The sequence below is a fragment of the Anomaloglossus baeobatrachus genome, chromosome 6, assembly GCF_048569485.1.
Source record: "Anomaloglossus baeobatrachus isolate aAnoBae1 chromosome 6, aAnoBae1.hap1, whole genome shotgun sequence".
Classification (NCBI taxonomy): Eukaryota; Metazoa; Chordata; class Amphibia; order Anura; family Aromobatidae; genus Anomaloglossus; species Anomaloglossus baeobatrachus.
In genome coordinates, this window is record NC_134358.1 from 578930550 (window position 1) to 578958356 (window position 27807).

The 27807-nt window shown below is 59.2% G+C and overlaps 1 protein-coding gene across 1 annotated transcript in view; it reads left to right on the forward strand.

Annotated features, from left to right (window-relative positions):
- The window catches only part of LOC142243992 (SCO-spondin-like), a 476497-nt gene that overhangs the window by 214920 nt on the left and 233770 nt on the right, over window positions 1–27807 (forward strand). The window contains 10 exon segments of the mRNA XM_075316177.1: window positions 2749–2899; window positions 3326–3485; window positions 6414–6468; window positions 6666–6764; window positions 7526–7744; window positions 13501–13628; window positions 13783–13924; window positions 23449–23604; window positions 23704–23887; window positions 23961–24063. Coding sequence (XP_075172292.1) covers window positions 2749–2899; window positions 3326–3485; window positions 6414–6468; window positions 6666–6764; window positions 7526–7744; window positions 13501–13628; window positions 13783–13924; window positions 23449–23604; window positions 23704–23887; window positions 23961–24063 — 1397 coding nt within the window.

Here is a 27807-nt window from a genome sequence, read left to right on the forward strand (position 1 = left end):
CCCTGGGTGTCGGTAGTATGTAGATCCCTTGGTTGTGGGGTAGTGAATAGATCCCCTGGATATAGGGCAGTGTGTAGATCCCCTGGGTGTGGGACAGTGTGTAGCTCTCTTGGGGTGTTACAGTTTGTAGATCCCTTGGGTGGTGCAGTATGTAGCTCTCTGGGTGTGGGGGTGGGGCAATGTTTGGATCCCTGTGGCAGGGGCAGTATGTAGATCCCTGGGTGTGGGGCAGTGTGCAGATTCTTGGGTGTGGTGATGTTAGGACAGTGTGTAGATCCTCGGGTGTGGGTCAATGTATAGATCCGCGGGGGAGGGGCAGTGTATAGATCCTCAGGGGTGGGGCAGTGTGTAGACCCTTGGGTGTGGTGGGGTGTTATGGTCCGGAGTCCGCAAAAGTTCTTGCAAAAATCCCATAAAAAGGTTGATGAAAATACACAAGAGTAGTTGGAAACTTATCTGGCTGCAATCCAGTGACTACACAAACACAACTAGAAGTAGTGGTGGAGCGTTCCTAACAAACCTAGACGCCTCGTCACTGCTGCTTTGAGCTAACTCAAAGATGGAATGAAGAATAGTGACTTGCCTCAGAGCAGCCCCAAAGGAAAGTCAAAGCTCCCAACATATAATGACAGTGATTAGAAAAAACAACACACAGTTGGTAGATATAGAAATAAGCAAAGTGTGGCCCTGCTAGCTAGATACCAAAGTATAGGATAGATTGCTGGTTACAGTAGTTAAAACCCTGAATAGCACCAACACCTGATAATAAAAAGATACCTTAAAGATCACACGATCTTCCTCCCACTATATCAGGAACTCTTGTGCAAATACATTTAAATAGAAAATACAAATATAATAGAAAAGATCATAACTACAAAACACATGAGACACAAAAATACAATCCTGATCAAACAGGGAGTAAAAGCTCCCTTTCTCGCTGGGAATAAATCGCTCTCCAAAAATAGTGCGGGAAGAGCATGTATTCACAAGCAAGAAACAAAAAGGAATATTCTCAAATACTAATTTAGAAAAAGACATAGATTAAGCAGAAACACCCTTCAGTGCAAATTCAGCCTTTAACCAGGCCCAGACTAAAAGAACAAAATGCAAAAGGAACGAAAAACTGTTGTAGAAATCATTCCTGGAAAATCCAAAAAGGCACAAAAAGGCAAAACAAAAACCTAAGGGGAAAGGTAAAAGCCTAAAGGCTGGAGGACAAAATTCAGGACATCTATCACATGAAGCAGAAACAATTATCACCGGCAAAGGTTAGACAGAGACTGTCTTCCTATATCCCCCCTGGCTGGACTCCATAGACTTCCTGAAACAGAAATCATCTCCAAAACCTGTCTGAGCGACAGATGCAGAATCAGACTCACTACCAGCACTAGCCACCAGAGAGAGTCCAGGAACACTCCCGGGAAGAGCACCATCTCTGATGATATTCACAACAGTGGCGGCAGTGTGTAGCTCCCTGGGTCTCAGACAGTGTTTAGATCCCTGGGTTTTTTTGGGGGGGGCATTATGTAGATACCTGGGGGTGGGGCAGTGTGTAGATCCCTGGGGGTGCGGCAGTGTGTAGATCCCTGAGGGTGGGGCAGTGTGTAGATCCCTGAGGGTGGGGCAGTGTGTAGATCCCTGGGGGTGGGCCAGTGTGTAGATCGCTAAGGGTGGGACAGTGTGTAGATCCCTAGGGGTGGGACAGTGTGTAGATCTCTGGGGGTGGGGCAGTGTGTAGATCCATGGCGGTGGGGAAGTGTGTAGATCCCTGGGGGTGGGGCAGTGTGTAGATCCCTGGGGGTGGGGAAGTGTGTAGATCCCTGGGGGTAGGGCAGTGTGTAGATCCCTGGGGGTGGGGCAGTGTGTAGATCCCTGGTGGTGGGGCTGTATGTAGATCCCTGGCGGTGGGGCAGTGTGTAGATCTCTGGGGGTTGGGCAGTGTGTAGATCCCTGGGGGTGGGGCAGTGTGTAGATCCCTGGGGGTGGGGCAGTGTGTAGATCCCTGGGGGTGGGGCAGTGTGTAGATCCCTGGGGGTGGGGCAGTGTGTAGCTCTCTGGTGGTGGGGCAGTGTGTAGATCTCTGGGGGTGGGGCAGTGTGTAGATCCCTGGGGGTGGGGCAGTGTGTAGATCTCTGGTGGTGGGGCAGTGTGTAGATCTCTGGCGGTGGGGCAGTGTGTAGATCTCTGGCGGTGGGGCAGTGTGTAGATCCCTGGCGGTGGGGCAGGGTGTAGATCCTTGGCGGTGGGGCTGTATGTAGATCCCTGGCGGTGGGGCAGTGTGTAGATCCCTGGTGGTGGGTCAGTGTGTAGATCCCTGGCGGTGGGTCAGTGTGTAGATCCCTGGCGGTGGGTCAGTGTGTAGATCCCTGGTGGTGGGGTAGTGTGTAGATCCCTGGCAGTGGGGCAGTGTGTAGATCCCTGGTGGTGGGGCAGTGTGTAGATCCCTGGCAGTGGGGCACTGTGTAGATCCCTGGCGGTGGGGCAGTGTGTAGATCCCTGGTGGTGGGGCAGTGTGTAGATCCCTGGCGGTGGGGCACTGTGTAGATCCCTGGCGGTGGGGCAGTGTGTAGATCTCTTGCAGTGGGGCAGTGTGTAGATCCCTGGTGGTGGGGCAGTGTGTAGATCCCTGGTAGTGGGGCAGTGTGTAGATCCCTGGGGGTGGGGCAGTGTGCAGATCCCTGGGGATGTGGGGAGGTCTCTGCTCTGTGCAGTATGACCTCTGAGTGATCCCGGTGTCTGTCTCTGCAGTGCATTGCGGCTGGTCCTCCTGGTCACCCTGGGGCGAGTGCCTGGGTCCATGTGGGGTGCAGAGTATACAATGGTCTTTCCGCAGTCCTAACAACCCCATCAAGCACGGCCATGGGAAGCAGTGCCGGGGAATCTACCGCAAGGCGCGCAGGTAACTTCCCCCAGATCAGCCACAAGTCTCTGTGTGTGGCTCCGCTGTCTCTGTGTGTGGCTCCGCTGTCTCTGTGTGCGGCTCCGCTGTCTCTGTGTGCGGCTCCGCTGTCTCTGTGTGCGGCTCCGCTGTCTCTGCTCCACTGTCTCTGCTCTGCTGTCTCTGCTCCGCTGTCTCTGCTCCGCTGTCTCTGTGTGCGGCTCCGCTGTCTCTGCTCCACTGTCTCTGCTCTGCTGTCTCTGCTCCGCTGTCTCTGCTCCGTTGTCTCTGCTCCGCTGTCTCTGTGTGCGGCTCCGCCGTCTCTGCTCCGCCGTCTCTGCTCCGCTGTCTCTGCTCCGCCGTCTCTGCTCTGTACACATATATACAGGGTCCCCCCACTTCTGATCCAGCCTGACTCCCCCCGTTTCGCTCGCCTTCCATCCTCAGGTGTCAGACAGCCCCTTGTGAGGCCTGTTCACACCACGGAGGGACACACAGTGTCGGGGAGCGCTGGAGATCTGGAGCCTGCCACGTGTGCCAGTGCCTGCCCAACCTGACTGCCCAGTGCTCCCACTACTGCCAGCTCACCAGCCAGGGGTGCCCCGAGGTGAGTGACGTCCTGTCCACAGGGGGCGCTGCTTCAACACAAGACCAAGTACATAAACATAGAACAGAGGCTCCTCTCCCTCAGAGAGAACAGAGGCTCCTCTCCCTCGGGTAGAACAGAGGCTCCTCTCCCTCAGAGAGAACAGAGGTTCCTCTCCCTCAGATAGAACAGAGGTTCTTCTCCCTCGGGTAGAACAGAGGCTCCTCTCCCTCGGGTAGAACAGAGGCTGCTCTTCCTCGGGTAGCACAGAGACTCCTCTCCCTCAGGTAGAACAGAGGCTCTTCTCCCTCAGGTAGAACAGAGGCTCCTCTCCCTCGGGTAGAACAGAGACTCCTCTCCCTCGGGTAGAACAGAGGCTCCTCTCCCTCGGGTAGAACAGAGGCTCCTCTCCCTCGGGTAGAACAGAGGCTCCTCTCCCTCGGGTAGAACAGAGGCTCCTCCCCCTCGGGTAGAACAGAGGCTCCTCTCCCTCGGGTAGAACAGAGGCTCCTCTCCCTCGGGTAGAACAGAGGCTCCTCTCCCTCAGGTAGAACAGAGGCTCCTCTCCCTCGGGTAGAACAGAGGCTCCTCTTCCTCGGGTAGAACAGAGGCTCCTCTCCCTCGGGTAGAACAGAGGTTCCTCTCCCTCGGGTAGAACAGAGGTTCCTCTCCCTCGGGTAGAACAGAGGCTCCTCTCCCTCGGGTAGAACAGAGGCTCCTCTCCCTCGGGTAGAACAGAGGCTCCTCTCCCTCGGGTAGAACAGAGGCTCCTCTCCTTCGGGTAGAACAAAGGCTCCTCTCCTTCAGAGAGAACAGAGGCTCCTCTCCCTCGGGTAGAACAGAGGCTCCTCTCCCTCAGATAGAACAGAGGTTCCTCTCCCTCGGGTAGAACAGAGGCTCCTCTCCCTCAGGTAGAACAGAGGCTCCTCTCCCTCAGGTAGAACAGAGGCTCCTCTTCCTCGGGTAGAACAGAGACTTCTCTCCCTCGGGTAGAACAGAGGCTCCTCTTCCTCGGGTAGAACAGAGGCTCCTCTTCCTCGGGTAGAACAGAGACTCCTCTCCCTCGGGTAGAACAGAGACTCCTCTCCCTCGGGTAGAACAGAGGCTCCTCTCCCTCGGGTAGAACAGAGGCTCCTCTCCCTCAGGTAGAACAGAGGCTCCTCTCCCTCGGGTAGAACAGAGGCTCCTCTCCCTCGGGTAGAACAGAGGCTCCTCTCCCTCGGGTAAAACAGAGGCTCCTCTCCCTCGGGTAGAACAGAGGCTCCTCTCCCTCGGGTAGAACAGAGGCTCCTCTCCCTCGGGTAGAACAGAGGCTCCTCTCCCTCGGGTAGAACAGAGGCTCCTCTCCCTCAGGTAGAACAGAGGCTCCTCTCCCCCGGGTAGAACAGAGGCTCCTCTCCCTCGGGTAGAACAGAGGCTCCTCTCCCTCGGGTAGATCAGAGGCTCCTCTCCCTCAGGTAGAACAGTGGCTCCTCTCCCTCGGGTAGAACAGAGGCTCCTCTCCCTCGGGTAGAACAGAGGCTCCTCTCCCTCGGGTAGAACAGAGGCTCCTCTCCCTCAGGTAGAACAGAGGCTCCTCTCCCCCGGGTAGAACAGAGGCTCCTCTCCCTCGGGTAGAACAGAGGCTCCTCTCCCTCGGGTAGATCAGAGGCTCCTCTCCCTCAGGTAGAACAGTGGCTCCTCTCCCTCGGGTAGAACAGAGGCTCCTCTCCCTCGGGTAGATCAGAGGCTCCTCTCCCTCAGGTAGAACAGTGGCTCCTCTCCCTCGGGTAGAACAGAGGCTCCTCTCCCTCGGGTAGAACAGAGGCTCCTCTCCCTCGGGTAGAACAGAGGCTCCTCTCCCTCAGGTAGAACAGAGGCTCCTCTCCCCCGGGTAGAACAGAGGCTCCTCTCCCTCGGGTAGAACAGAGGCTCCTCTCCCTCGGGTAGATCAGAGGCTCCTCTCCCTCAGGTAGAACAGTGGCTCCTCTCCCTCGGGTAGAACAGAGGCTCCTCTCCCTCGGGTAGAACAGAGGCTCCGCTCCCTCGGGTAGAACAGTGGCTCCTGTCCCTCTGGTAGAACAGAGGCTCCTCTCCCTCGGGTAGAACAGTGGCTCCTGTCCCTCGGGTAGAACAGAGGCTCCTGTCCCTCGGGTAGAACAGAGGCTCCTGTCCCTCGGGTAGAACAGAGGCTCCTGTCCCTCGGGTAAAACAGAGGCTCCTCTCCCTCGGGTAGAACAGAGGCTCCTCTCCCTCGGGTAGAACAGAGGCTCCTCTCCCTCGGGTAGAACAGAGGCTCCTCTCCCTCAGGTAGAACAGAGGCTCCTCTCCCCCGGGTAGAACAGAGGCTCCTCTCCCTCGGGTAGAACAGAGGCTCCTCTCCCTCGGGTAGATCAGAGGCTCCTCTCCCTCAGGTAGAACAGTGGCTCCTCTCCCTCGGGTAGAACAGAGGCTCCTCTCCCTCGGGTAGAACAGAGGCTCCGCTCCCTCGGGTAGAACAGTGGCTCCTGTCCCTCTGGTAGAACAGAGGCTCCTCTCCCTCGGGTAGAACAGTGGCTCCTGTCCCTCGGGTAGAACAGAGGCTCCTGTCCCTCGGGTAGAACAGAGGCTCCTGTCCCTCGGGTAGAACAGAGGCTCCTGTCCCTCGGGTAGAACAGAGGCTCCTGTCCCTCGGGTAGAACAGAGGCTCCTGTCCCTCGGGTAGAACAGAGGCTCCTGTCCCTCGGGTAGAACAGAGGCTCCTGTCCCTCGGGTAGAACAGAGGCTCCTGTCCCTCGGGTAGAACAGAGGCTCCTGTCCCTCGGGTAGACCAGAGGCTCCTGTCCCTCGGGTAGAACAGAGGCTCCTCTCCCTCGGGTAGATCAGAGGCTCCTCTCCCTCGGGTAGATCAGAGGCTCCTCTCCCTCAGGTAGAACAGTGGCTTCTCCCCTCACATTATGGCCATTTGTTGTGTGAGTTCTTGTCTTTCAGGGTCAGTTTCTGGTGCAGGGATCGGGAGACACCTGCTGCTTCTGCTCGGAGACAGGTCAGTTCTTGTGTTTATGATCAGCTGCATCACTTGTTTTCACAATGTTCCATTCATCCATGATTTTTCTGTGTTCAGTCCCTACCACCCGCCGGCGCCCTCACCAGGCAGATACCACGCATCATCCTCTATAAAATTCTATGATGTGCAATTTATAGGGGGCCACAAGTTTATGAAGAATTAATTTGTCTTCTCAGCTACTAATGGAACCGAACCTGCAAACCCGAGTCCTACATCTCTGCCCGGCAGTACACGCGCCCCTGGCCTGGTAACCTACCGCACGCCGGGAGCAGGAAGTAAGAGCTCTTAGGATGAATGTAATTCAGTGTATGTGTTGTCTTGGTCCTTACCCCTTCTGCTATTTCAACCGTCTATAGCTTTAATTAGAACCATATGTTCTCTTTGAGCCATCCCTTGGGTCATTTGTGGTTTCTTCTGTAGCCATCAATAGCTTTTGTTTGGACAATCCATAGGCTTTCCTTGAACAATCTATGTAAAAGTTCTTTTCAGGTCATCTATAGATTCTCCTTGGGTTATCTACAGGTTCTCTTCAGGTTATCTGCAGATTCTCTTCAGGTTATTTATAGGTTCCCTTCAAGGCACTTTTAGGGTTTCTTCAGGTCATCTATATGTTTTCTTCAGGTCATCTATAGGTCCCCTTCAGTTCAACTACAGATTCTCTTCAGGTCATCTATAGGTTATTTTCAGATCATCGACAGATTCTCTTTGGGTTATCTATAGGTTCTGTTCCGGTCAACTATAGGTTCTCTTCAGGTCATCTACAGGTTCTCTTCAGGTCATCTACAAATTCCCTTCTGGTCATCTATAGGTTCTCTTTGGGTCAGCTATAGATTCTCTTCAGGTTAATTATTGGTTCTCTTTGGTTCTCCTCAATCCATCTCTTGGTTTAGCTGTTCCCCCATCATTACTAGTGTCGGATACAGGGCAGAAGACATGGCGTGCAGGTTTTTGAGCTATTATGGCCCAACTGTATTTGTTTCCCACACTGACTTGTGATCCATTTCTGAGATACACTGGTCTGTCCCACTCCTTACAGGTGATTGTTACACACCCCTGAGGATCTCACTTCTACCGCATAGCAGCTTCACATCCTCCTCACAAGTCACTGACCACCCACCATACGCCGCACTGCTCAATCACATCTCCCCGACTGTGGAGAATCAAGGGTGGAGCCCCCAGGAGGAGGATTACCCCAATCCTCCATCCAAGTTACCGTACCTTCAGATTGACCTGCAGAAGATGTGGAACCTTACAGGTATGGGCCATGGGGAAATACTGGAGCTTGCTCTTATATGGACAGTCTGTGCTGACACTGATGAAAGTTCATGTATGAACCCTGTATGTTCTTTTTGTGTTCGCCCCAAATTCTCCCTGTGTATTTTCTCTTTTCTTCAAGACTTCTTCCCATTTTCTGCCTGTTATTCTATATTCTCCCTATGTTTTCCCTGTGTTTGTCCTATATTTTCCCCTTACTCTTCGGGCGTTCTCCTCGTATTTTCCCCATACTCTTCTGGTGTTCTCACTTTGTTCTTCCCATACCCTTCTGGAGTCCTCACCATGCTCTTCTGACATTTTCCCATGTTCTGTCCATGCTATTCTGACATTTTCGCATGTTCTCCCTATGCTCCTCTGATGTTCTCAATTTATTCTCCCAATGCTCTTCTGGTGTTCTCCCCCATGCTCTTCTTGTGTTCTCCTTTAGTTCACCCCATGCTCTTCTGGTGTTCTCCCCTTGCTCTTCTGATGTTCTCCCCTTGCTCTTCTGGTGTACTCCCCTTGCTCTTCTGGTGTTCTCCCCTTGCTCTTCTGGTGTTCTCCCCTTGCTCTTCTGGTGTTCTCCCCTTGCTCTTCTGGTGTTCTCCCCTTGCTCTTCTGGTGTTCTCCCCTTGCTCTTCTGGTGGTCTCCCCTTGCTCTTCTGGCATTCTCCCCTTGCTCTTCTGGTGTTCTCCCCTTGCTCTTCTGGTGTTCTCCCCTTGCTCTTCTGGTGTTCTCCCCTTGCTCTTCTGGTGGTCTCCCCTTGCTCTTCTGGCATTCTCCCCTTGCTCTTCTGGTGTTCTCCCCTTGCTCTTCTGGCGTTCTCCCCTTTCTCTTCTGGTGTTCTCCCCTTGCTCTTCTGGTGTTCTCCCCTTGCTCTTCTGGTGTTCTCCCTTGCTCTTCTGGTGTTCTCCCCATTCTCTTCTGGTGTTCTCCGCAGGCTCTTCTGGTGTTCTCCCCATGCTCTTCTGATGATCTCCCTGTGTTCTCCCTATGCTCTTCTGGTGTTTTCCCTTTGTTCTCCCCTTGCTCTTCTGATGTTCTCCCCTTGCTCTTCTGGTGTACTCCCCTTGCTCTTCTGGTGTTCTCCCCTTGCTCTTCTGGTGTTCTCCCCTTGCTCTTCTGGTGTTCTCCCCTTGCTCTTCTGGTGGTCTCCCCTTGCTCTTCTGGCATTCTCCCCTTGCTCTTCTGGTGTTCTCCCCTTGCTCTTCTGGTGTTCTCCCCTTGCTCTTCTGGTGTTCTCCCCTTGCTCTTCTGGTGGTCTCCCCTTGCTCTTCTGGCATTCTCCCCTTGCTCTTCTGGTGTTCTCCCCTTGCTCTTCTGGCGTTCTCCCCTTTCTCTTCTGGTGTTCTCCCCTTGCTCTTCTGGTGTTCTCCCTTGCTCTTCTGGTGTTCTCCCCTTGCTCTTCTGGTGTTCTCCCTTGCTCTTCTGGTGTTCTCCCCATTCTCTTCTGGTGTTCTCCGCAGGCTCTTCTGGTGTTCTCCCCATGCTCTTCTGATGATCTCCCTGTGTTCTCCCTATGCTCTTCTGGTGTTTTCCCTTTGTTCTCCCCATGCTCTTCTGGTGTTCTCTCTTTGTTCTCCCAATGCTCTTCTAGTGATCTCACATGCTCATCTGGTATTCTCCCCGTGTTTTCCCTACGCTCTTCAGGTGTTCTCCCATTGTTTTCTCCATGCTCTTCTGGTGTTCTCCCCATGCTCTTCTGGTGTTTTCTCTTTGTTCTCCCCAGGTTTTTCTGGTGTTCTCCCCGTACTCTTCTGGTGTTCTTCTCATGCTCTTTTTGTGGTCTCCCTTTGTACTCCCCATGCTCTTTCGGTGTTTTCTCCCTTACTCTTCTGGTGTTCTCCTCATGTACTCCTCATGCTATTCTGACATTTTCCTTATGTTTTCCCTATACTCTTCTGGTGTTCTCCCCATGATCTTCTGACATTTTCTCTGTGTTCTCCCCTTGCTCTTCTGATGTTCTCCCCTTGCTCTTCTGGTGTTCTCCCCTTGCTCTTCTAGTGTTCTCCCCTTGCTCTTCTGGTGTTCTCCCCTTGCTCTTCTGGTGTACTCCCCTTGCTCTTCTGGTGTACTCCCCTTGCTCTTCTGGTGTTCTCCCCTTGCTCTTCTGGTGTTCTCCCCTTGCTCTTCTGGTGTTCTCCCCTTGCTCTTCTAGTGTTCTCCGCAGGCTCTTCTGGTGTTCTCCCCTTGCTCTTCTGGTGTTCTCCCTTGCTCTTCTGGTGTTCTCCCCATTCTCTTCTGGTGTTCTCCGCAGGCTCTTCCTGTGTTCTCCCTGTGCTCTCCTGATGATCTCCCTGTGCTCTTCTGATGATCTCCCTGTGTTCTCCCTATGCTCTTCTGGTGTTTTCCCTTTGTTCTCCCCATGCTCTTCTGGTGTTCTCCCCTTGCTCTTCTGGTGTACTCCCCTTGCTCTTCTGGTGTACTCCCCTTGCTCTTCTGGTGTACTCCCCTTGCTCTTCTGGTGTTCTCCCCTTGCTCTTCTGGTGTTCTCCCCTTGCTCTTCTGGTGTTCTCCCCTTGCTCTTCTAGTGTTCTCCGCAGGCTCTTCTGGTGTTCTCCCCTTGCTCTTCTGGTGTTCTCCCTTGCTCTTCTGGTGTTCTCCCCATTCTCTTCTGGTGTTCTCCGCAGGCTCTTCCTGTGTTCTCCCTGTGCTCTTCTGATGATCTCCCTGTGCTCTTCTGATGATCTCCCTGTGTTCTCCCTATGCTCTTCTGGTGTTTTCCCTTTGTTCTCCCCATGCTCTTCTGGTGTTCTCCCCTTGCTCTTCTGGTGTTCTCCCCTTGCTCTTCTGGTGTTCTCCCCTTGCTCTTCTGGTGTTCTCCCCTTGTTCTTCTGGTGTTCTCCCCATTCTCTTCTGGTGTTCTCCGCAGGCTCTTCTGGTGTTCTCCGCAGGCTCTTCTGATGTTTTCCCCATGCTCCTCTGGTGTTCTCCCTGTGCTCTTCTGATGATCTCCCTGTGTTCTCCCTATGCTCTTCTGGTGTCTTCCCTTTGTTCTCCCCATGCTGTTCTGGTGTTCTCCCCTTGCTCTTCACGTGTTCCCCCATGCTCTTCAGGTGTTCCCCCCATGCTCTTCACGTGTTCCCCCCATGCTCTTCAGGTGTTCCCCCCATGCTCTTCTGGTCTTCCCAACGTTGCTCTTCTGGTGTTTTCCCCAGGCTCTTCTGGTGTTCTCCCCATGCTCTTCTGGTTTTCTCCCCATTCTCTTCTGGTGTTTTCCCCAGGCTCTTCTTGTCTTCTCCCAGGCTCTTCTGGTGTTCTCCCTATGCTCTTCTGATGTTCTCCCTGTGATCACTGTCTGTCCCTCCCTCCATGGTTGCTGTCTGTTCCTCCCTCTGTGGTCGTTTACTGTCTGTTCCCCCATCGTCTCTCTCTGTTCCCCCATTGTCGCTTTCTTTTCCCCTGTAATAGCTCTCTGTTCCACGTCGTCTCTCTCTGTTCCGCCCCCCGACATTGCTGTCTGTTCCTCTATCGTCTCTCTCTGTTCCTCCCCAACAATGTTCTCTGTTCCCCTGTCATCTCTGTTCTCCAGCATTGCTCTCTGTTCTCCCTGTCGTCACTCTCTGTTCTCCCTGTCGTTGCTCTCTGTTCCCCCATTGTTGCTCTCAGTTCCCCATCATCTCTCTCTGTTCCTCCCCTGACGTTGCTGTCTGTTGCCCCATTGTCTCTCTCTGTTCACCCTGTCATTGCTCTTTGTTCTACCTGTTGTCGCTCTCTGTTTTCCCTGTTGTCCCTTGCTTTTCTGCCTATTGTCACTTTTATTCTCCCTGTTGTCACTCTTTTTCCCCTGTTGCCGCGCTCTGTTCTCCTTGTTGTCGATTTCTGTTCTATCATTTGTCACTCTTTATTCTCCCTGTTGTCACTCTGTTCCCCCCATTGTCACTCTCTGTTCTTCCTGTTGTCTCTCTTCATTCTCCCTGTTCCCTCTGTTGTCTCTGTCGTTGCGCTCTGTTTTCTCCATATTTGCTCTCTATTCTCCCTGTTGTCGCTCTCTGTTCCTCCTGTTGTCGCTCTCTGTTCATCCTGTTGTCGCTGTCTGTTCTCCCCGTTGTCACTCTGTTCTCCCCGTATTCGCTCTCTATTCTCCCTGTCGTCTCTCTCCGTTTTCTCATATTCGCTCTCTGTTCTCCCCGTTGTCGCTCTTTGTTCTCCCCGTTGTTGCTCTGTTCTCCCCGTTGTCGCTCTCTGTTCTCCCCGTTGTCGCTCTCTGTTCCCCCGTTGTCATTCTCTGTTCCCCCCAGTTGTCGCTCTCTGTTCTCTTCGTTGTCGCTCTGTGTTCTCCCCGTTGTCGTTCTCTGTTCTCCCCGTTGTTGCTCTCTGTTCTTTGTTGTCGCTCTCTGTTCTCTCCGTTGTCGCTCTTTGTTCTCCCCGTTGTCGTTCTCTGTTCTCCCCATTGTTGCTCTCTGTTCTTTGTTGTCGCTCTCTGTTCTCTCCGTTGTCGCTCTTTGTTCTCCCTGTTGTCGCTCTCTGTTCTCCCCGTTGTTGCTCTCTGTTCTCCCCGTTGTCGCTCTCTGTTCTCCCCATTGTTGCTCTCTGTTCTCCCCGTTGTTGATCTCTGTTCTCCCCGTTCCCTCTTTTTTCTCTGTATCCGCTCTCTATTCTCCCTGTTATTGCTCTGTTCTCTTCGTTGTCGCTCTCTGTTCTCTCTATTGTCGCTCTTTGTTCTCCCCGTTGTCGCGCTCTATTATCCCCGTTGTCGCTCTCTGTTCTGCCCGTTGTTGCTCTCTGTTCTGCCCGTTGTTGCTCTCTGTTCTCCCTGTTCCCTCTTTTTTCTCCCTATTCGCTCTCTGTTCTCCCCATTGTCACTCTGTTCTCCCCATTGTCGCTCTCTGTTCTCCCTGTTTGTTCCCTGTTCTCCCTGTTCCCTCTGTCTTCTCCGTATTCGCTCTCTGTTCTCCCCATTGTTGATCTCGGTTCTCTCCGTTCCCTGTTCTCCCCATTGTCGCTCTCTGTTCTCCCTGTTCCCTGTTTCTGTTTCTCCGTTCCCTCTGTCTTCTCCGTATTCGCTCTCTATTCTCCCCGTTGTTGATCTCTGTTCTCCCCGATCCCTCTCTTTTCTCCTTATTCGCTCTCTGTTCTCCCCATTGGTGATCTCTCTTCTCTCCGTTCCCTCTGTCTTCTCCGTATTCGCTCTCTGTTCTCTTTGTCATCTCTCTCTGTTTTCCCCATTCGCTCTCTATTCTCCCCGTTGTTGCTCTGTTCTCCCCTTTGTCACTCTCTGTTCTCCCCGTTGTTGCTCTGTTCTCCCCGTTGTTGCTCTCTTCTCCCCGTTGTTGCTCTGTTCTCCCCGTTGTCGCTCTCAGTTCTCCCCGTTGTTGATCTTGGTTCTCCCCGTTCCCTCTGTCTTCTCCGTATTTGCTCTCTGTTCTTCCTGTCATCTCTCTCTTCCCCCCGTTGTTGATCTCGGTTCTCCCCGTTCCCTCTGTCTTCTCCGTATTCGCTCTCTGTTCTTCCTGTCATCTCTCTCTTCTCCCCGTTGTTGATCTCGGTTCTCTCCGTTTCCTCTGTCTTCTCCGTATTCGCTCTCTATTCTCTTTGACGTCTCTCTCTGTTTTCTCGGTCTCTGTCGTTCTCTCTCATGTCCTGGATGACTATTTATGACTTTTCTTTGTTTATGGCCTCTGATGTTTTGGGGCTGATGTGGCTTGTCATGTGGCCTGTGTCTTGCCCTCTTGTAATACATGACTATAATATATAGCGCACGTCTTCATGTGCTCTCTGGTATCAGCCGCTATATATGACGTTTTGTGTTGCAGGGATCGTCACTCAGGGCGCCGGATCCTCCAATTACTTTGTAACCGGTTTTGAAGTTCAGTTCAGCGAAGACCAGAAGATCTGGTACAACTACACGGAGATAAAGAGTGACCGCGCGCCGGCGACCAAGGTGTGCGCTGGGCCCGCGGAGTCAACCGCTGGGTCACACGGAACCATTGAGCGACCTGTGCTGAGAGGAGAGCAGCGGGAGGGTGCAGCATGGTGGACAGCTGGGATACTCCAGCTCCATTGGCTGTCAGTGACTCGTATTCTCCCCATTGTAGATTTTCCAGGGTAACTTTGATGACGCCACACCTGTTGCCACCAGCTTTGAGGCCGTGATCAGCGCTCAGTATATCCGGATCCTTCCGCAGGGTTATCACGGCAGAATATTCCTGCGCCTGGAGCTGCTGGGCTGCGGAGAAGGTAAAAAGTGCCGAACAGAGCGAAGGACCAATGTCTAAGGCGTCACATGACCTGATATCAGAGCGGCCCAACAAGCTGCAGCGCCTCCAGAGGAGAAACCAGGCATCACACAATGCAGAGAGAGCAAGGCTCGGGTCCTCCAGAGAGAGAGAGAGGCTCGGGTCCTCCAGAGAGAGAGAGAGGCTCGGGTCCTCCAGAGAGAGAGAGAGGCTCGGGTCCTCCAGAGGAGAAACCAGGCATCACACAATGCAGAGAGAGCAAGGCTCGGGTCCTCCAGAGAGAGAGAGAGGCTCGGGTCCTCCAGAGAGAGAGAGAGAGGCTCGGGTCCTCCAGAGAGAGAGAGAGAGGCTCGGGTCCTCCAGAGGAGAAACCAGGCATCACACAATGCAGAGAGAGCAAGGCTCGGGTCCTCCAGAGAGAGAGCGAGGCTCGGGTCCTCCAGAGAGAGAGCGAGGCTCGGGTCCTCCAGAGAGAGAGAGAGGCTCGGGTCCTCCAGAGAGAGAGCAAGGCTCGGGTCCTCCAGAGAGAGAGCGAGGCTCGGGTCCTCCAGAAACAGAGAGAGGCTCGGGTCCTCCAGAGAGAGAGAGAGGCTCGGGTCCTCCAGAGAGAGAGAGGCTCGGGTCCTCCAGAGGAGACACCAGGCATCACACAATCCAAAGAGAGAGAGGCTCGGGTCCTCCAGAGGAGAAACCAGGCATCACACAATGCAGAGAGAGTGAGGCTCGGGTCCCCCAGAGAGAGAGAGAGAGAGGCTCGGGTCCTCCAGAGAGAGAGAGAGGCTCGGGTCCTCCAGAGGAGAAACCAGGCATCACACCATGCAAAGAGAGCGAGGCTCGGGTCCTCCAGAGAGAGAGCGAGGCTCGGGTCCTCCAGAGAGAGAGAGGCTCGGGTCCTCCAGAGGAGACACCAGGCATCACACAATCCAAAGAGAGAGAGGCTCGGGTCCTCCAGAGAGAGAGCGAGGCTCAGGTCCTCCAGAGGAGACACCAGGCATCACACAATCCAAAGAGAGCGAGGCTCGGGTCCCCCAGAGAGAGAGCGAGGCTCGGGTCCTCCAGAGAGAGAGAGGCTAGGGTCCTCCAGAGGAGACACCAGGCATCACACAATCCAAAGAGAGCGAGGCTCAGGTCCTCCAGAGAGAGAGCGAGGCTCGGGTCCTCCAGAGAGAGAGCGAGGCTCGGGTCCTCCAGAGGAGACACCAGGCATCACACAATCCAAAGAGAGCAAGGCTCGGATCCTCTAGAGGAGAAACCAGGCATCACACAATCCAAAGAGAGAGACGCTCAGGCCCTCCGGGCACAGGGGGACGCTCGGTTCCTCCGGGCACAGGGGGACGCTCGGTTCCTCCGGGCACAGGGGGACGCTGGGTTCCTCCGGGCAGCGGGGGACGCTCGGTTCCTCCAGAGGGGGACGCTCGTTTCCTCCAGAGGGGGACGCTCGTTTCCTCCAGAGGGGAACGCTCAGTTCCTTCGGGCCCAGGGAGACGCTCAGTTCCTTCGGGCACGGGGGGACGCTCGGTTCCTCCGGGCACAGGGGGACGCTGGGTTCCTCCGGGCACAGGGGGACGCTGGGTTCCTCCGGGCACAGGGGGACGCTGGGTTCCTCCGGGCACAGGGGGACGCTGGGTTCCTCCGGGCACAGGGGGACGCTCGGTTCCTCCGGGCACAGGGGGACGCTCGGTTCCTCCAGAGGGGGACGCTCGGTTCCTCTAGAGGGGGACGCTCGGTTCCTTCGGGCCCAGGGAGATGCTCAGTTCCTCCGGGCACAGGGGGACGCTCGGTTCCTCCGGGCACAGGGGGACGCTCGGTTCCTCCAGAGGTGGACGCTCAGTTCCTTCGGGCCCAGGGAGACGCTCAGTTCCTTCGGGCACAGGGGGACGCTCGGTTCCTCGGGGCACAGGGGGACGCTGGGTTCCTCCGGGCACAGGGGGACGCTGGGTTCCTCCGGGCACAGGGGGACGCTGGGATCCTCCGGGCACAGGGGGACGCTCGGTTCCTCCGGGCACAGGGGGACGCTCGGTTCCTCCAGAGGGGGACGCTCGGTTCCTCCAGAGGGGGATGCTCAGTTCCTTCGGGCACAGGGAGACGCTCGGTTCCTTCGGGCACAGGGGGACGCTCGGTTCCTCCGGGCACAGGGGGATGCTCGGTTCCTCCGGGCACAGGGGGACGCTCGGTTCCTCTGGGCACAGGGGGACGCTCGGTTCCTCCGGGCACAGGGGGACGCTCGGTTCCCCCGGGCACAGGGGGACGCTCGGTTCCTCCGGGCACAGGGGGACGCTCGGGTTCTTCCAGGCAGAGGGGGACGCTCGGTTCCTCCTGGCAGAGGGGGACGCTCGGTTCTTCCGGGCAGAGGGGGGCGCTCTGTTCTTCCGGGCAGAGGAGGACGCTCGGTTCCTCCTGGCAGAGGGGGACGCTCGGTTCTTCCGGGCAGAGGAGGACGCTCGGTTCCTCCTGGCAGAGGGGGACGCTCGGTTCTTCCGGGCAGAGGAGGACGCTCGGTTCCTCCTGGCAGAGGAGGGCGCTCGGTTCTTCCGGGCAGAGGAGGATGCTCGGTTCCATCTGGCAGAGGGGGACGCTCGGTTCTTCCGGGCAGAGGAGGACGCTCGGTTCCTCCTGGCAGAGGGGGACGCTTGGTTCCTCCGGGGAGAGGGGGACGCTCGGTTCTTCCGGGCAGAGGGGGACACTCGGTTCCTCCAGGCAGAGGGGGGCGCTCGGTTCCTCCGGGCAGAGGGGGACACTCGGTTCCTCCGGGCAGAGGGGGACGCTCGGTTCTTCCGGGCAGAGGAGGATGCTCGGTTCCTCCTGGCAGAGGGGGATGCTCGGTTCCTCCTGGCAGAGGGGGACGCTCGGTTCCTCCTGGCAGAGGGGGACGCTCGGTTCCTCCTGGCAGAGGGGGACGCTCGGTTCCTCCTGGCAGAGGGGGACGCTCGGTTCCTCCTGGCAGAGGGGGACGCTCGGTTCCTCCTGGCAGAGGGGGACGCTCGGTTCCTCCAGAGGGGGATGCTCAGTTCCTCCTGGCAGAGGAGGACGCTCGGTTCCTCCTGGCAGAGGGGGACGCTCGGTTCCTCCAGAGGGGGATGCTCAGTTCCTCCTGGCAGAGGAGGACGCTCGGTTCCTCCTGGCAGAGGGGGATGCTCGGTTCCTCCAGAGGGGGATGCTCAGTTCCTTCGGGCACAGGGGGACGCTCAGTTCCTCCTGGCAGAGGAGGACGCTCGGTTCCTCCTGGCAGAGGGGGACACTCGGTTCCTCCGGGCAGAGGGGGACGCTCGGTTCTTCCGGGCAGAGGAGGATGCTCGGTTCCTCCTGGCAGAGGGGGATGCTCGGTTCCTCCTGGCAGAGGGGGACGCTCGGTTCCTCCTGGCAGAGGGGGACGCTCGGTTCCTCCTGGCAGAGGGGGACGCTCGGTTCCTCCTGGCAGAGGGGGACGCTCGGTTCCTCCTGGCAGAGGGGGACGCTCGGTTCCTCCTGGCAGAGGGGGACGCTCGGTTCCTCCAGAGGGGGATGCTCAGTTCCTCCTGGCAGAGGAGGACGCTCGGTTCCTCCTGGCAGAGGGGGACGCTCGGTTCCTCCAGAGGGGGATGCTCAGTTCCTCCTGGCAGAGGAGGACGCTCGGTTCCTCCTGGCAGAGGGGGATGCTCGGTTCCTCCAGAGGGGGATGCTCAGTTCCTTCGGGCACAGGGGGACGCTCAGTTCCTCCTGGCAGAGGAGGACGCTCGGTTCCTCCTGGCAGAGGGGGACGCTCGGTTCCTCCTGGCAGAGGGGGACGCTCGGTTCCTCCTGGCAGAGGGGGACGCTCGGTTCCTCCTGGCAGAGGGGGACGCTCGGTTCCTCCTGGCAGAGGGGGACGCTCGGTTCCTCCAGAGGGGGATGCTCAGTTCCTCCTGGCAGAGGAGGACGCTCGGTTCCTCCTGGCAGAGGGGGACGCTCGGTTCCTCCAGAGGGGGATGCTCAGTTCCTCCTGGCAGAGGAGGACGCTCGGTTCCTCCTGGCAGAGGGGGACGCTCGGTTCCTCCAGAGGGGGATGCTCAGTTCCTTCGGGCACAGGGGGACGCTCAGTTCCTCCGGGCACAGGGGGACGCTCGGTTCCTCCGGGCACAGGGGGACGCTCGGTTCCTCCGGGCACAGGGGGACGCTTGGTTTCTCCGGGCACAGGGGGACGCTCGGGTTCTTCCAGGCAGAGGGGGACCCTCGGTTCCTCCTGGCAGAGGGGGACGCTCGGTTCTTCCGGGCAGAGGGGGGCGCTCGGTTCTTCCGGGCAGAGGAGGACGCTCGGTTCCTCCTGGCAGAGGGGGACGCTCGGTTCTTCCGGGCAGAGGAGGACGCTCGGTTCCTCCTGGCAGAGGGGGACGCTCGGTTCTTCCGGGCAGAGGAGGACGCTCGGTTCCTCCTGGCAGAGGGGGACGCTCGGTTCTTCCAGGCAGTGGGGGACGCTCGGTTCCTTCTGGCAGAGGGGGACGCTCGGTTCTTCCGGGCAGAGGAGGACGCTCGGTTCCTCCTGGCAGAGGGGGACACTCGGCTCCTCCGAGCACAGGGGGACGCTTGGTTGCTCCGGGCACAGGGGGCGCTCGGTTCTTCCGGGCAGAGGAGGATGCTCGGTTCCTCCTGGCAGAGGGGGGCGCTCGGTTCTTCCGGGCAGAGGGGGACACTCTGTTCCTCCGGGCAGAGGGGGACGCTCGGTTCTTCCAGGCAGAGGGGGACATTCGGTTCCTTCTGGCAGAGGGGGATGCTTGGTTCCTCCGGGGAGAGGGGGACGCTCGGTTCTTCCGGGCAGAGGGGGACACTCTGTTCCTCCGGGCAGAGGGGGACGCTCGGTTCTTCCAGGCAGAGGGGGACATTCGGTTCCTCCGGGGAGAGGGGGACGCTCGGTTCTTCCGGGCAGAGGGGGACACTCGGTTCCTCCGGGCAGAGGGGGACGCTCGGTTCCTCCTGGCAGAGGGGGACGCTCGGTTCCTCCTGGCAGAGAGGGACGCTCGGTTCCTCCAGAGGGGGATGCTCAGTTCCTCCTGGCAGAGGAGGACGCTCGGTTCCTCCTGGCAGAGGGGGATGCTCGGTTCCTCCAGAGGGGGACGCTCGGTTCCTCCAGAGGGGGACGCTCGGTTCCTCCAGAGGGGGACGCTCGGTTCCTCCAGAGGGGGATGCTCAGTTCCTTCGGGCACAGGGAGACGCTCGGTTCCTTCGGGCACAGGGGGACGCTCGGTTCCTCCGGGCACAGGGGGACGCTCGGTTCCTCCGGGCACAGGGGGACGCTCAGTTCCTCCGGGCACAGGGGGACGCTCGGTTCCTCCGGGCACAGGGGGACGCTCGGGTTCCTCCAGGCAGAGGGGGACGCTCGGTTCCTCCTGGCAGAGGGGGATGCTCGGGTTCTTCCAGGCAGAGGGGGACGCTCGGTTCCTCCTGGCACAGGGGGACGCTCGGTTCTTCCGGGCAGAGGGGGGCGCTCGGTTCGTCCGGGCAGAGGAGGACGCTCGGTTCCTCCTGGCAGAGGGGGACGCTCGGTTCCTCCGGGCACAGGGGGACGCTCAGTTCCTCCGGGCACAGGGGGACGCTCGGTTCCTCCGGGCACAGGGGGACGCTCGGGTTCCTCCAGGCAGAGGGGGGCGCTCGGTTCGTCCGGGCAGAGGAGGACGCTCGGTTCCTCCTGGCAGAGAGGGACGCTCGGTTCTTCCGGGCAGAGGAGGACGCTCGGTTCCTCCTGGCAGAGGGGGACGCTCGGTTCTTCCGGGCAGAGGAGGACGCTCGGTTCCTCCTGGCAGAGGGGGGCGCTCGGTTCTTCCGGGCAGAGGATGCTCGGTTCCTCCTGGCAGAGGGGGACGCTCGGTTCTTCCAGGCAGAGGAGGACGCTCGGTTCCTCCTGGCAGAGGGGGGCGCTCGGTTCTTCCGGGCAGAGGAGGATGCTCGGTTCCTCCTGGCAGAGGAGGACGCTCGGTTTCTTCCAGGCAGAGGGGGACGCTCGGTTCTTCCAGGCAGTGGGGGACGCTCGGTTCCTTCTGGCACAGGGGGACGCTCGGTTCCTCCGGGCACAGGGGGACGCTCGGTTCCTCCGGGCACAGGGGGACGCTCAGTTCCTCCGGGCACAGGGGGACGCTCGGTTCCTCCGGGCACAGGGGGACGCTCGGGTTCCTCCAGGCAGAGGGGGACGCTCGGTTCCTCCTGGCAGAGGGGGATGCTCGGGTTCTTCCAGGCAGAGGGGGACGCTCGGTTCCTCCTGGCACAGGGGGACGCTCGGTTCTTCCGGGCAGAGGGGGGCGCTCGGTTCGTCCGGGCAGAGGAGGACGCTCGGTTCCTCCTGGCAGAGGGGGACGCTCGGTTCTTCCGGGCAGAGGGGGGCGCTCGGTTCGTCCGGGCAGAGGAGGACGCTCGGTTCCTCCTGGCAGAGAGGGACGCTCGGTTCTTCCGGGCAGAGGAGGACGCTCGGTTCCTCCTGGCAGAGGGGGACGCTCGGTTCTTCCGGGCAGAGGAGGACGCTCGGTTCCTCCTGGCAGAGGGGGGCGCTCGGTTCTTCCGGGCAGAGGATGCTCGGTTCCTCCTGGCAGAGGGGGACGCTCGGTTCTTCCAGGCAGAGGAGGACGCTCGGTTCCTCCTGGCAGAGGGGGGCGCTCGGTTCTTCCGGGCAGAGGAGGATGCTCGGTTCCTCCTGGCAGAGGAGGACGCTCGGTTTCTTCCAGGCAGAGGGGGACGCTCGGTTCTTCCAGGCAGTGGGGGACGCTCGGTTCCTTCTGGCAGAGGGGGACGCTCGGTTCTTCCGGGCAGAGGAGGACTCTGGGTTCCTCCTGGCAGAGGGGGACACTCGGTTCCTCCGAGCACAGGGGGACGCTTGGTTGCTCCGGGCACAGGGGGCGCTCGGTTCTTCCGGGCAGACGAGGACGCTCGGTTCCTCCGGGCAGAGTGGGACACTCGGTTCCTCCGGGCAGAGGGGGACACTCTGTTCCTCCGGGCACAGGGGGACGCTCGGTTCTTCCGGGCAGAGGAGGACGCTCGGTTCCTCTGGGGAGAGGGGGACGCTTGGTTCCTCTGGGGAGAGGGGGACGCTCGGTTCCTCCGGGCAGAGGGGGACACTCGGTTCCTCCGGGCAGAGGGGGACGCTCGGTTCCTCCTGGCAGAGGGGGACGCTCGGTTCCTCCTGGCAGAGGGGGACGCTCGGTTCCTCCTGGCAGAGGGGGATGCTCGGTTCCTCCAGAGGGGGATGCTCGGTTCCTCCTGGCAGAGGGGGACGCTCGGTTCCTCCTGGCAGAGGGGGATGCTCGGTTCCTCCGGGCAGAGGGGGACGCTCGGTTCTTCCGGGCAGAGGAGGACGCTCGGTTCCTCCTGGCAGAGGGGGACGCTCGGTTCCTCCAGAGGGGGATGCTCGGTTCCTCCAGAGGGGGACGCTCGGTTCCTCCAGAGGAGGACGCTCGGTTCCTCTGGGGAGAGGGGGACGCTTGGTTCCTCTGGGGAGAGGGGGACGCTCGGTTCCTCCGGGCAGAGGGGGACACTCGGTTCCTCCGGGCAGAGGGGGACGCTCGGTTCCTCCTGGCAGAGGGGGACGCTTGGTTCCTCCTGGCAGAGGGGGACGCTCGGTTCCTCCTGGCAGAGGGGGATGCTCGGTTCCTCCAGAGGGGGATGCTCGGTTCCTCCTGGCAGAGGGGGACGCTCGGTTCCTCCTGGCAGAGGGGGATGCTCGGTTCCTCCGGGCAGAGGGGGACGCTCGGTTCTTCCGGGCAGAGGAGGACGCTCGGTTCCTCCTGGCAGAGGGGGATGCTCGGTTCCTCCAGAGGGGGATGCTCGGTTCCTCCAGAGGGGGACGCTCGGTTCCTCCAGAGGGGGATGCTTAGTTCCTTCGGGCACAGGGGGACGCTCGGTTCCTCCGGGCACAGGGGAACGCTCGGTTCCTCCGGGCACAGGGGGACGCTCGGTTCCTCCGGGCACAGGGGGACGCTCGGTTCCTCCAGGCACAGGGGGACGCTCGGTTCCTCCGGGCACAGGGGGACGCTTGGTTCCTCCGGGCACAGGGGGACGCTCGGGTTCTTCCGGGCAGAGGGGGGCGCTCGGTTCCTCCTGGCAGAGGGGGACGCTCGGTTCTTCCGGGCAGAGGGGGGCGCTCGGTTCTTCCGGGCAGAGGAGGACGCTCGGTTCCTCCTGGCAGAGGAGGACGCTCGGTTCCTCCTGGCAGAGGGGGACGCTCGGTTCCTCCTGGCAGAGGCGGACGCTCGGTTCATCCGGGCAGAGGAGGACGCTCGGTTCCTCCGGGCAGAGTGGGACACTCGGTTCCTCCGGGCAGAGGGGGACACTCGGTTCCTCCGGGCACAGGGGGACGCTCGGCTCTTCCGGGCAGAGGAGGACGCTCGGTTCCTCTGGGGAGAGGGGGACGCTTGGTTCCTCTGGGGAGAGGGGGACGCTCGGTTCCTCCGGGCAGAGGGGGACACTCGGTTCCTCCGGGCAGAGGGGGACGCTCGGTTCCTCCTGGCAGAGGGGGACGCTCGGTTCCTCCTGGCAGAGGGGGACGCTCGGTTCCTCCTGGCAGAGGGGGATGCTCGGTTCCTCCAGAGGGGGATGCTCGGTTCCTCCTGGCAGAGGGGGACGCTCGGTTCCTCCTGGCAGAGGGGGATGCTCGGTTCCTCCGGGCAGAGGGGGACGCTCGGTTCTTCCGGGCAGAGGAGGACGCTCGGTTCCTCCTGGCAGAGGGGGACGCTCGGTTCCTCCAGAGGGGGATGCTCGGTTCCTCCAGAGGGGGACGCTCGGTTCCTCCAGAGGGGGATGCTCAGTTCCTTCGGGCACAGGGGGACGCTCGGTTCCTCCGGGCACAGGGGAACGCTCGGTTCCTCCGGGCACAGGGGAACGCTCGGTTCCTCCGGGCACAGGGGGACGCTCGGTTCCTCCAGGCACAGGGGGACGCTCGGTTCCTCCTGGCAGAGGGGGATGCTCGGTTCCTCCGGGCAGAGGGGGACGCTCGGTTCCTCCTGGCAGAGGGGGACGCTCGGTTCCTCCTGGCAGAGGCGGACGCTCGGTTCTTCCGGGCAGAGGAGGACGCTCGGTTCCTCCTGGCAGAGGGGGGCGCTCGGTTCTTCCGGGCAGAGGAGGATGCTCGGTTCCTCCTGGCAGAGGGGGACGCTCGGTTCTTCCGGGCAGAGGAGGACGCTCGGTTCCTCCTGGCAGAGGGGGGCGCTCGGTTCTTCCGGGCAGAGGAGGATGCTCGGTTCCTCCTGGCAGAGGGGGACGCTCGGTTCTTCCGGGCAGAGGAGGACGCTCGGTTCCTCCTAGCAGAGGGGGACGCTCGGGTTCTTCCAAGCAGTGGGGGACGCTCGGTTCTTCCAGGCAGTGGGGGACGCTCGGTTCCTCCGGGCAGAGGGGGACGCTCGGTTCCTCCAGAGGGGGATGTTCTGTGTATCCTCTCTAGCTAGTCAGTAATGGGCGTGATCCAGTGACGGCCCCTGCCCCATTAATTAGTGCAGAGTTTCAGGGGTCTCCATATCCGCACCTTACAGTGATCCTCTGGTGATGAATGATTGAAGGCACTGTGCTCTTATCACTGACCATTCTCCCTCACAGTGTCGGACAGACCCCCCGCACCCTTACGCCCCGGAGACCATTGTCGGGTGGGGCAGTTCCAGTGTCACAATGGCCGCTGTGTCCCGGCCGGACCGCTCGGAGTCGTCTGTAATGGAATCAATGATTGTGGAGATCGATCGGATGAGATCTATTGTGGTAATGTCGCTGTGTCCTCCTGATGATGACCGGGGGTACTAATAACAGGAGGATGATGGTGGGAGATTATAATCCCTCTCTCCCCACCCTCGTGGACAGGCACCGCTCCATCCCCTCTGTCTCCAGCAAAGTGGGGCTGCCATCGCTCCCAGTTCTACTGCCGATCCTCCGGTAGCTGCATTGAGGTGTCACAGCGATGTGACGGCCACATGGACTGCGCCGACGGAGCCGATGAGGTGGGATGTGTGTCCTGGAGCACCACCGGCCCCAACACCACCTGGAGGTGAGGAGTGAAGGGTCATACTGGGGTAATGGAGGGTACGTAGGCCACACTCACCCTCCTCATTACTCCTCAGAGGTGAAGATGAGAGACGCCCTGGGGTCATTACACATGGAGCAGTGAGACCACCTTGGGCCGGGGTCCCCACCCCACCACCTAGTACATCCGCCACGGTACAGGTTAGTGACAACTTCATACAGTGCCCCCCAGTGCTACCCCCAATGGTAAGTACAGCACTAGTCCCATTGCCCCTAATGCTAAGCACAGCGCTAGTCCCCGTGACCCCAGTGCTATGCACAGCGCTATTCCCAGTGCCCCAGTGCTAAGCACAGCGCTAGTCCCCGTGACCCCAGTGCTATGCACAGCGCTATTCCCAGTGCCCCAGTGCTAAGCACAGCGCTAGTCCCCGTGACCCCAGTGCTATGCACAGCGCTATTCCCAGTGCCCCAGTGCTAAGCACAGCGCTATTCCCAGTGCCCCCAGTGCTAAGCACAGCGCTAGTCCCAGTGCCCCCAGTGCTAAGCACAGCGCTAGTCCCCGTGACCCCAGTGCTAAGCACAGCGCTATTCCCAGTGCCCCCAGTGCTAAGCACAGCGCTAGTCCCAGTGCCCCCAGTGCTAAGCACAGCGCTATTCCCAGTGCCCCCAGTGCTAAGCACAGCGCTATTCCCAGTGCCCCCAGTGCTAAGCACAGTGCTATTCCCAGTGCCCCCAGTGCTAAGCACAGCGCTAGTCCCAGTGCCCCCAGTGCTAAGCACAGCGCTATTCCCAGTGCCCCCAGTGCTAAGCACAGCGCTATTCCCAGTGCCCCCAGTGCTAAGCACAGTGCTATTCCCAGTGCCCCCAGTGCTAAGCACAGCGCTAGTCCCAGTGCCCCCAGTGCTAAGCACAGCGCTATTCCCAGTGCCCCCAGTGCTAAGCACAGCGCTATTCCCAGTGCACCCAGTGCTAAGCACAGCGCTAGTCCCCGTGACCCCAGTGCTAAGCACAGCGCTAGTCCCCATGACCCCAGTGCTAAGCACAGCGCTATTCCCATTGCCCCTAATGCTAAGCACAGCGCTATTCCCAGTGCACCCAGTGCTAAGCACAGCGCTAGTCCCCGTGACCCCAGTGCTAAGCACAGCGCTAGTCCCCGTGACCCCAGTGCTAAGCACAGCGCTAGTCCCCGTGACCCCAGTGCTAAGCACAGCGCTATTCCCAGTGCCCCCAGTGCTAAGCACAGCGCTATTCCCAGTGCCCCCAGTGCTAAGCACAGCGCTATTCCCAGTGCCCCCAGTGCTAAGCACAGCGCTAGTCCCCATGACCCCAGTGCTAAGCACAGCGCTATTCCCAGTGCCCCCAGTGCTAAGCACAGCGCTATTCCCAGTGCCCCCAGTGCTAAGCACAGCGCTATTCCCATTGCCCCTAATGCTAAGCACAGCGCTATTCCCAGTGCACCCAGTGCTAAGCACAGCACTATTCCCAGTGCCCCCAGTGCTAAGCACAGCGCTAGTCCCAGTGCCTCCAGTGCTAAGCACAGCGCTAGTCCCAGTGCCCCCAGTGCTAAGCACAGCGCTATTCCCAGTGCCCCCAGTGCTAAGCACAGCGCTATTCCCAGTGCCCCCAGTGCTAAGCACAGCGCTATTCCCAGTGCCCCCAGTGCTAAGCACAGCGCTAGTCCCAGTGCCCCCAGTGCTAAGCACAGCGCTAGTCCCCGTGACCCCAGTGCTAAGCACAGCGCTATTCCCAGTGCCCCCAGTGCTAAGCACAGCGCTAGTCCCCGTGACCCCAGTGCTAAGCACAGCGCTATTCCCAGTGCCCCCAGTGCTAAGCACAGCGCTAGTCCCCGTGACCCCAGTGCTAAGCACAGCGCTATTCCCAGTGCCCCCAGTGCTAAGCACAGCGCTATTCCCAGTGCCCCCAGTGCTAAGCACAGCGCTATTCCCAGTGCCCCCAGTGCTAAGCACAGCGCTATTCCCAGTGCCCCCAGTGCTAAGCACAGCGCTATTCCCAGTGCCCCCAGTGCTAAGCACAGCGCTAGTCCCCATGACCCCAGTGCTAAGCACAGCGCTATTCCCAGTGCCCCCAGTGCTAAGCACAGCGCTAGTCCCAGTGCCCCCAGTGCTAAGCACAGCGCTAGTCCCAGTGCCCCCAGTGCTAAGCACAGCGCTATTCCCAGTGCCCCCAGTGCTAAGCACAGCGCTATTCCCAGTGCCCCCAGTGCTAAGCACAGCGCTAGTCCCCATGACCCCAGTGCTAAGCACAGCGCTATTCCCAGTGCCCCCAGTGCTAAGCACAGCGCTATTCCTATTGCCCCTAATGCTAAGCACAGCGCTATTCCCAGTGCACCCAGTGCTAAGCACAGCACTATTCCCAGTGCCCCCAGTGCTAAGCACAGCGCTAGTCCCAGTGCCTCCAGTGCTAAGCACAGCGCTAGTCCCAGTGCCCCCAGTGCTAAGCACAGCGCTATTCCCAGTGCCCCCAGTGCTAAGCACAGCGCTATTCCCAGTGCCCCCAGTGCTAAGCACAGCGCTATTCCCAGTGCCCCCAGTGCTAAGCACAGCACTAGTCCCAGTGCCTCCAGTGCTAAGCACAGCGCTAGTCCCAGTGCCCCCAGTGCTAAGCACAGCGCTATTCCCAGTGCCCCCAGTGCTAAGCACAGCGCTATTCCCAGTGCCCCCAGTGCTAAGCACAGCGCTATTCCCATTGCCCCTAATGCTAAGCACAGCACTAGTCCCAGTGCCCCCAGTGCTAAGCACAGCGCTATTCCCAGTGCCCCCAGTGCTAAGCACAGCACTAGTCCCAGTGCCCCCAGTGCTAAGCACAGCGCTATTCCCAGTGCCCCCAGTGCTAAGCACAGCGCTATTCCCAGTGCCCCCAGTGCTAAGCACAGCGCTATTCCCATTGCCCCTAATGCTAAGCACAGCACTAGTCCCAGTGCCTCCAGTGCTAAGCACAGCGCTAGTCCCCGTGACCCCAGTGCTAAGCACAGCGCTATTCCCATTGCCCCTAATGCTAAGCACAGCGCTAGTCCCAGTGACCCCAGTGCTAAGCACAGCGCTATTCCCAGTGCCCCCAGTGCTAAGCACAGCACTAGTCCCCATGACCCCAGTGCTAAGCACAGCGCTATTCCCAGTGCCCCCAGTGCTAAGCACAGCGCTATTCCCAGTGCCCCCAGTGCTAAGCACAGCGCTATTCCCATTGCCCCTAATGCTAAGCACAGCACTAGTCCCAGTGCCCCCAGTGCTAAGCACAGCGCTAGTCCCCGTGACCCCAGTGCTAAGCACAGCGCTATTCCCATTGCCCCTAATGCTAAGCACAGCGCTAGTCCCAGTGACCCCAGTGCTAAGCACAGCGCTATTCCCAGTGCCCCCAGTGCTAAGCACAGCGCTATTCCCAGTGCCCCCAGTGCTAAGCACAGCGCTATTCCCAGTGCCTCCAGTGCTAACCACAGCGCTATTCCCAGTGCCCCCAGTGCTAAGCACAGCGCTATTCCCAGTGCCCCCAGTGCTAAGCACAGCGCTATTCCCAGTGCCCCCAGTGCTAAGCACAGCGCTATTCCCAGTGCCCCCAGTGCTAAGCACAGCGCTAGTCCCCGTGACCCCAGTGCTAAGCACAGCGCTATTCCCAGTGCCCCCAGTGCTAAGCACAGCGCTAGTCCCCGTGACCCCAGTGCTAAGCACAGTGCTATTCCCAGTGCCCCCAGTGCTAAGCACAGTGCTATTCCCAGTGCCCCCAGTGCTAAGCACAGCGCTATTCCCAGTGCCCCCAGTGCTAAGCACAGCGCTATTCCCAGTGCACCCAGTGCTAAGCACAGTGCTATTCCCAGTGCCCCCAGTGCTAAGCACAGTGCTATTCCCAGTGCCCCCAGTGCTAAGCACAGCGCTATTCCCAGTGCCCCCAGTGCTAAGCACAGCGCTATTCCCAGTGCACCCAGTGCTAAGC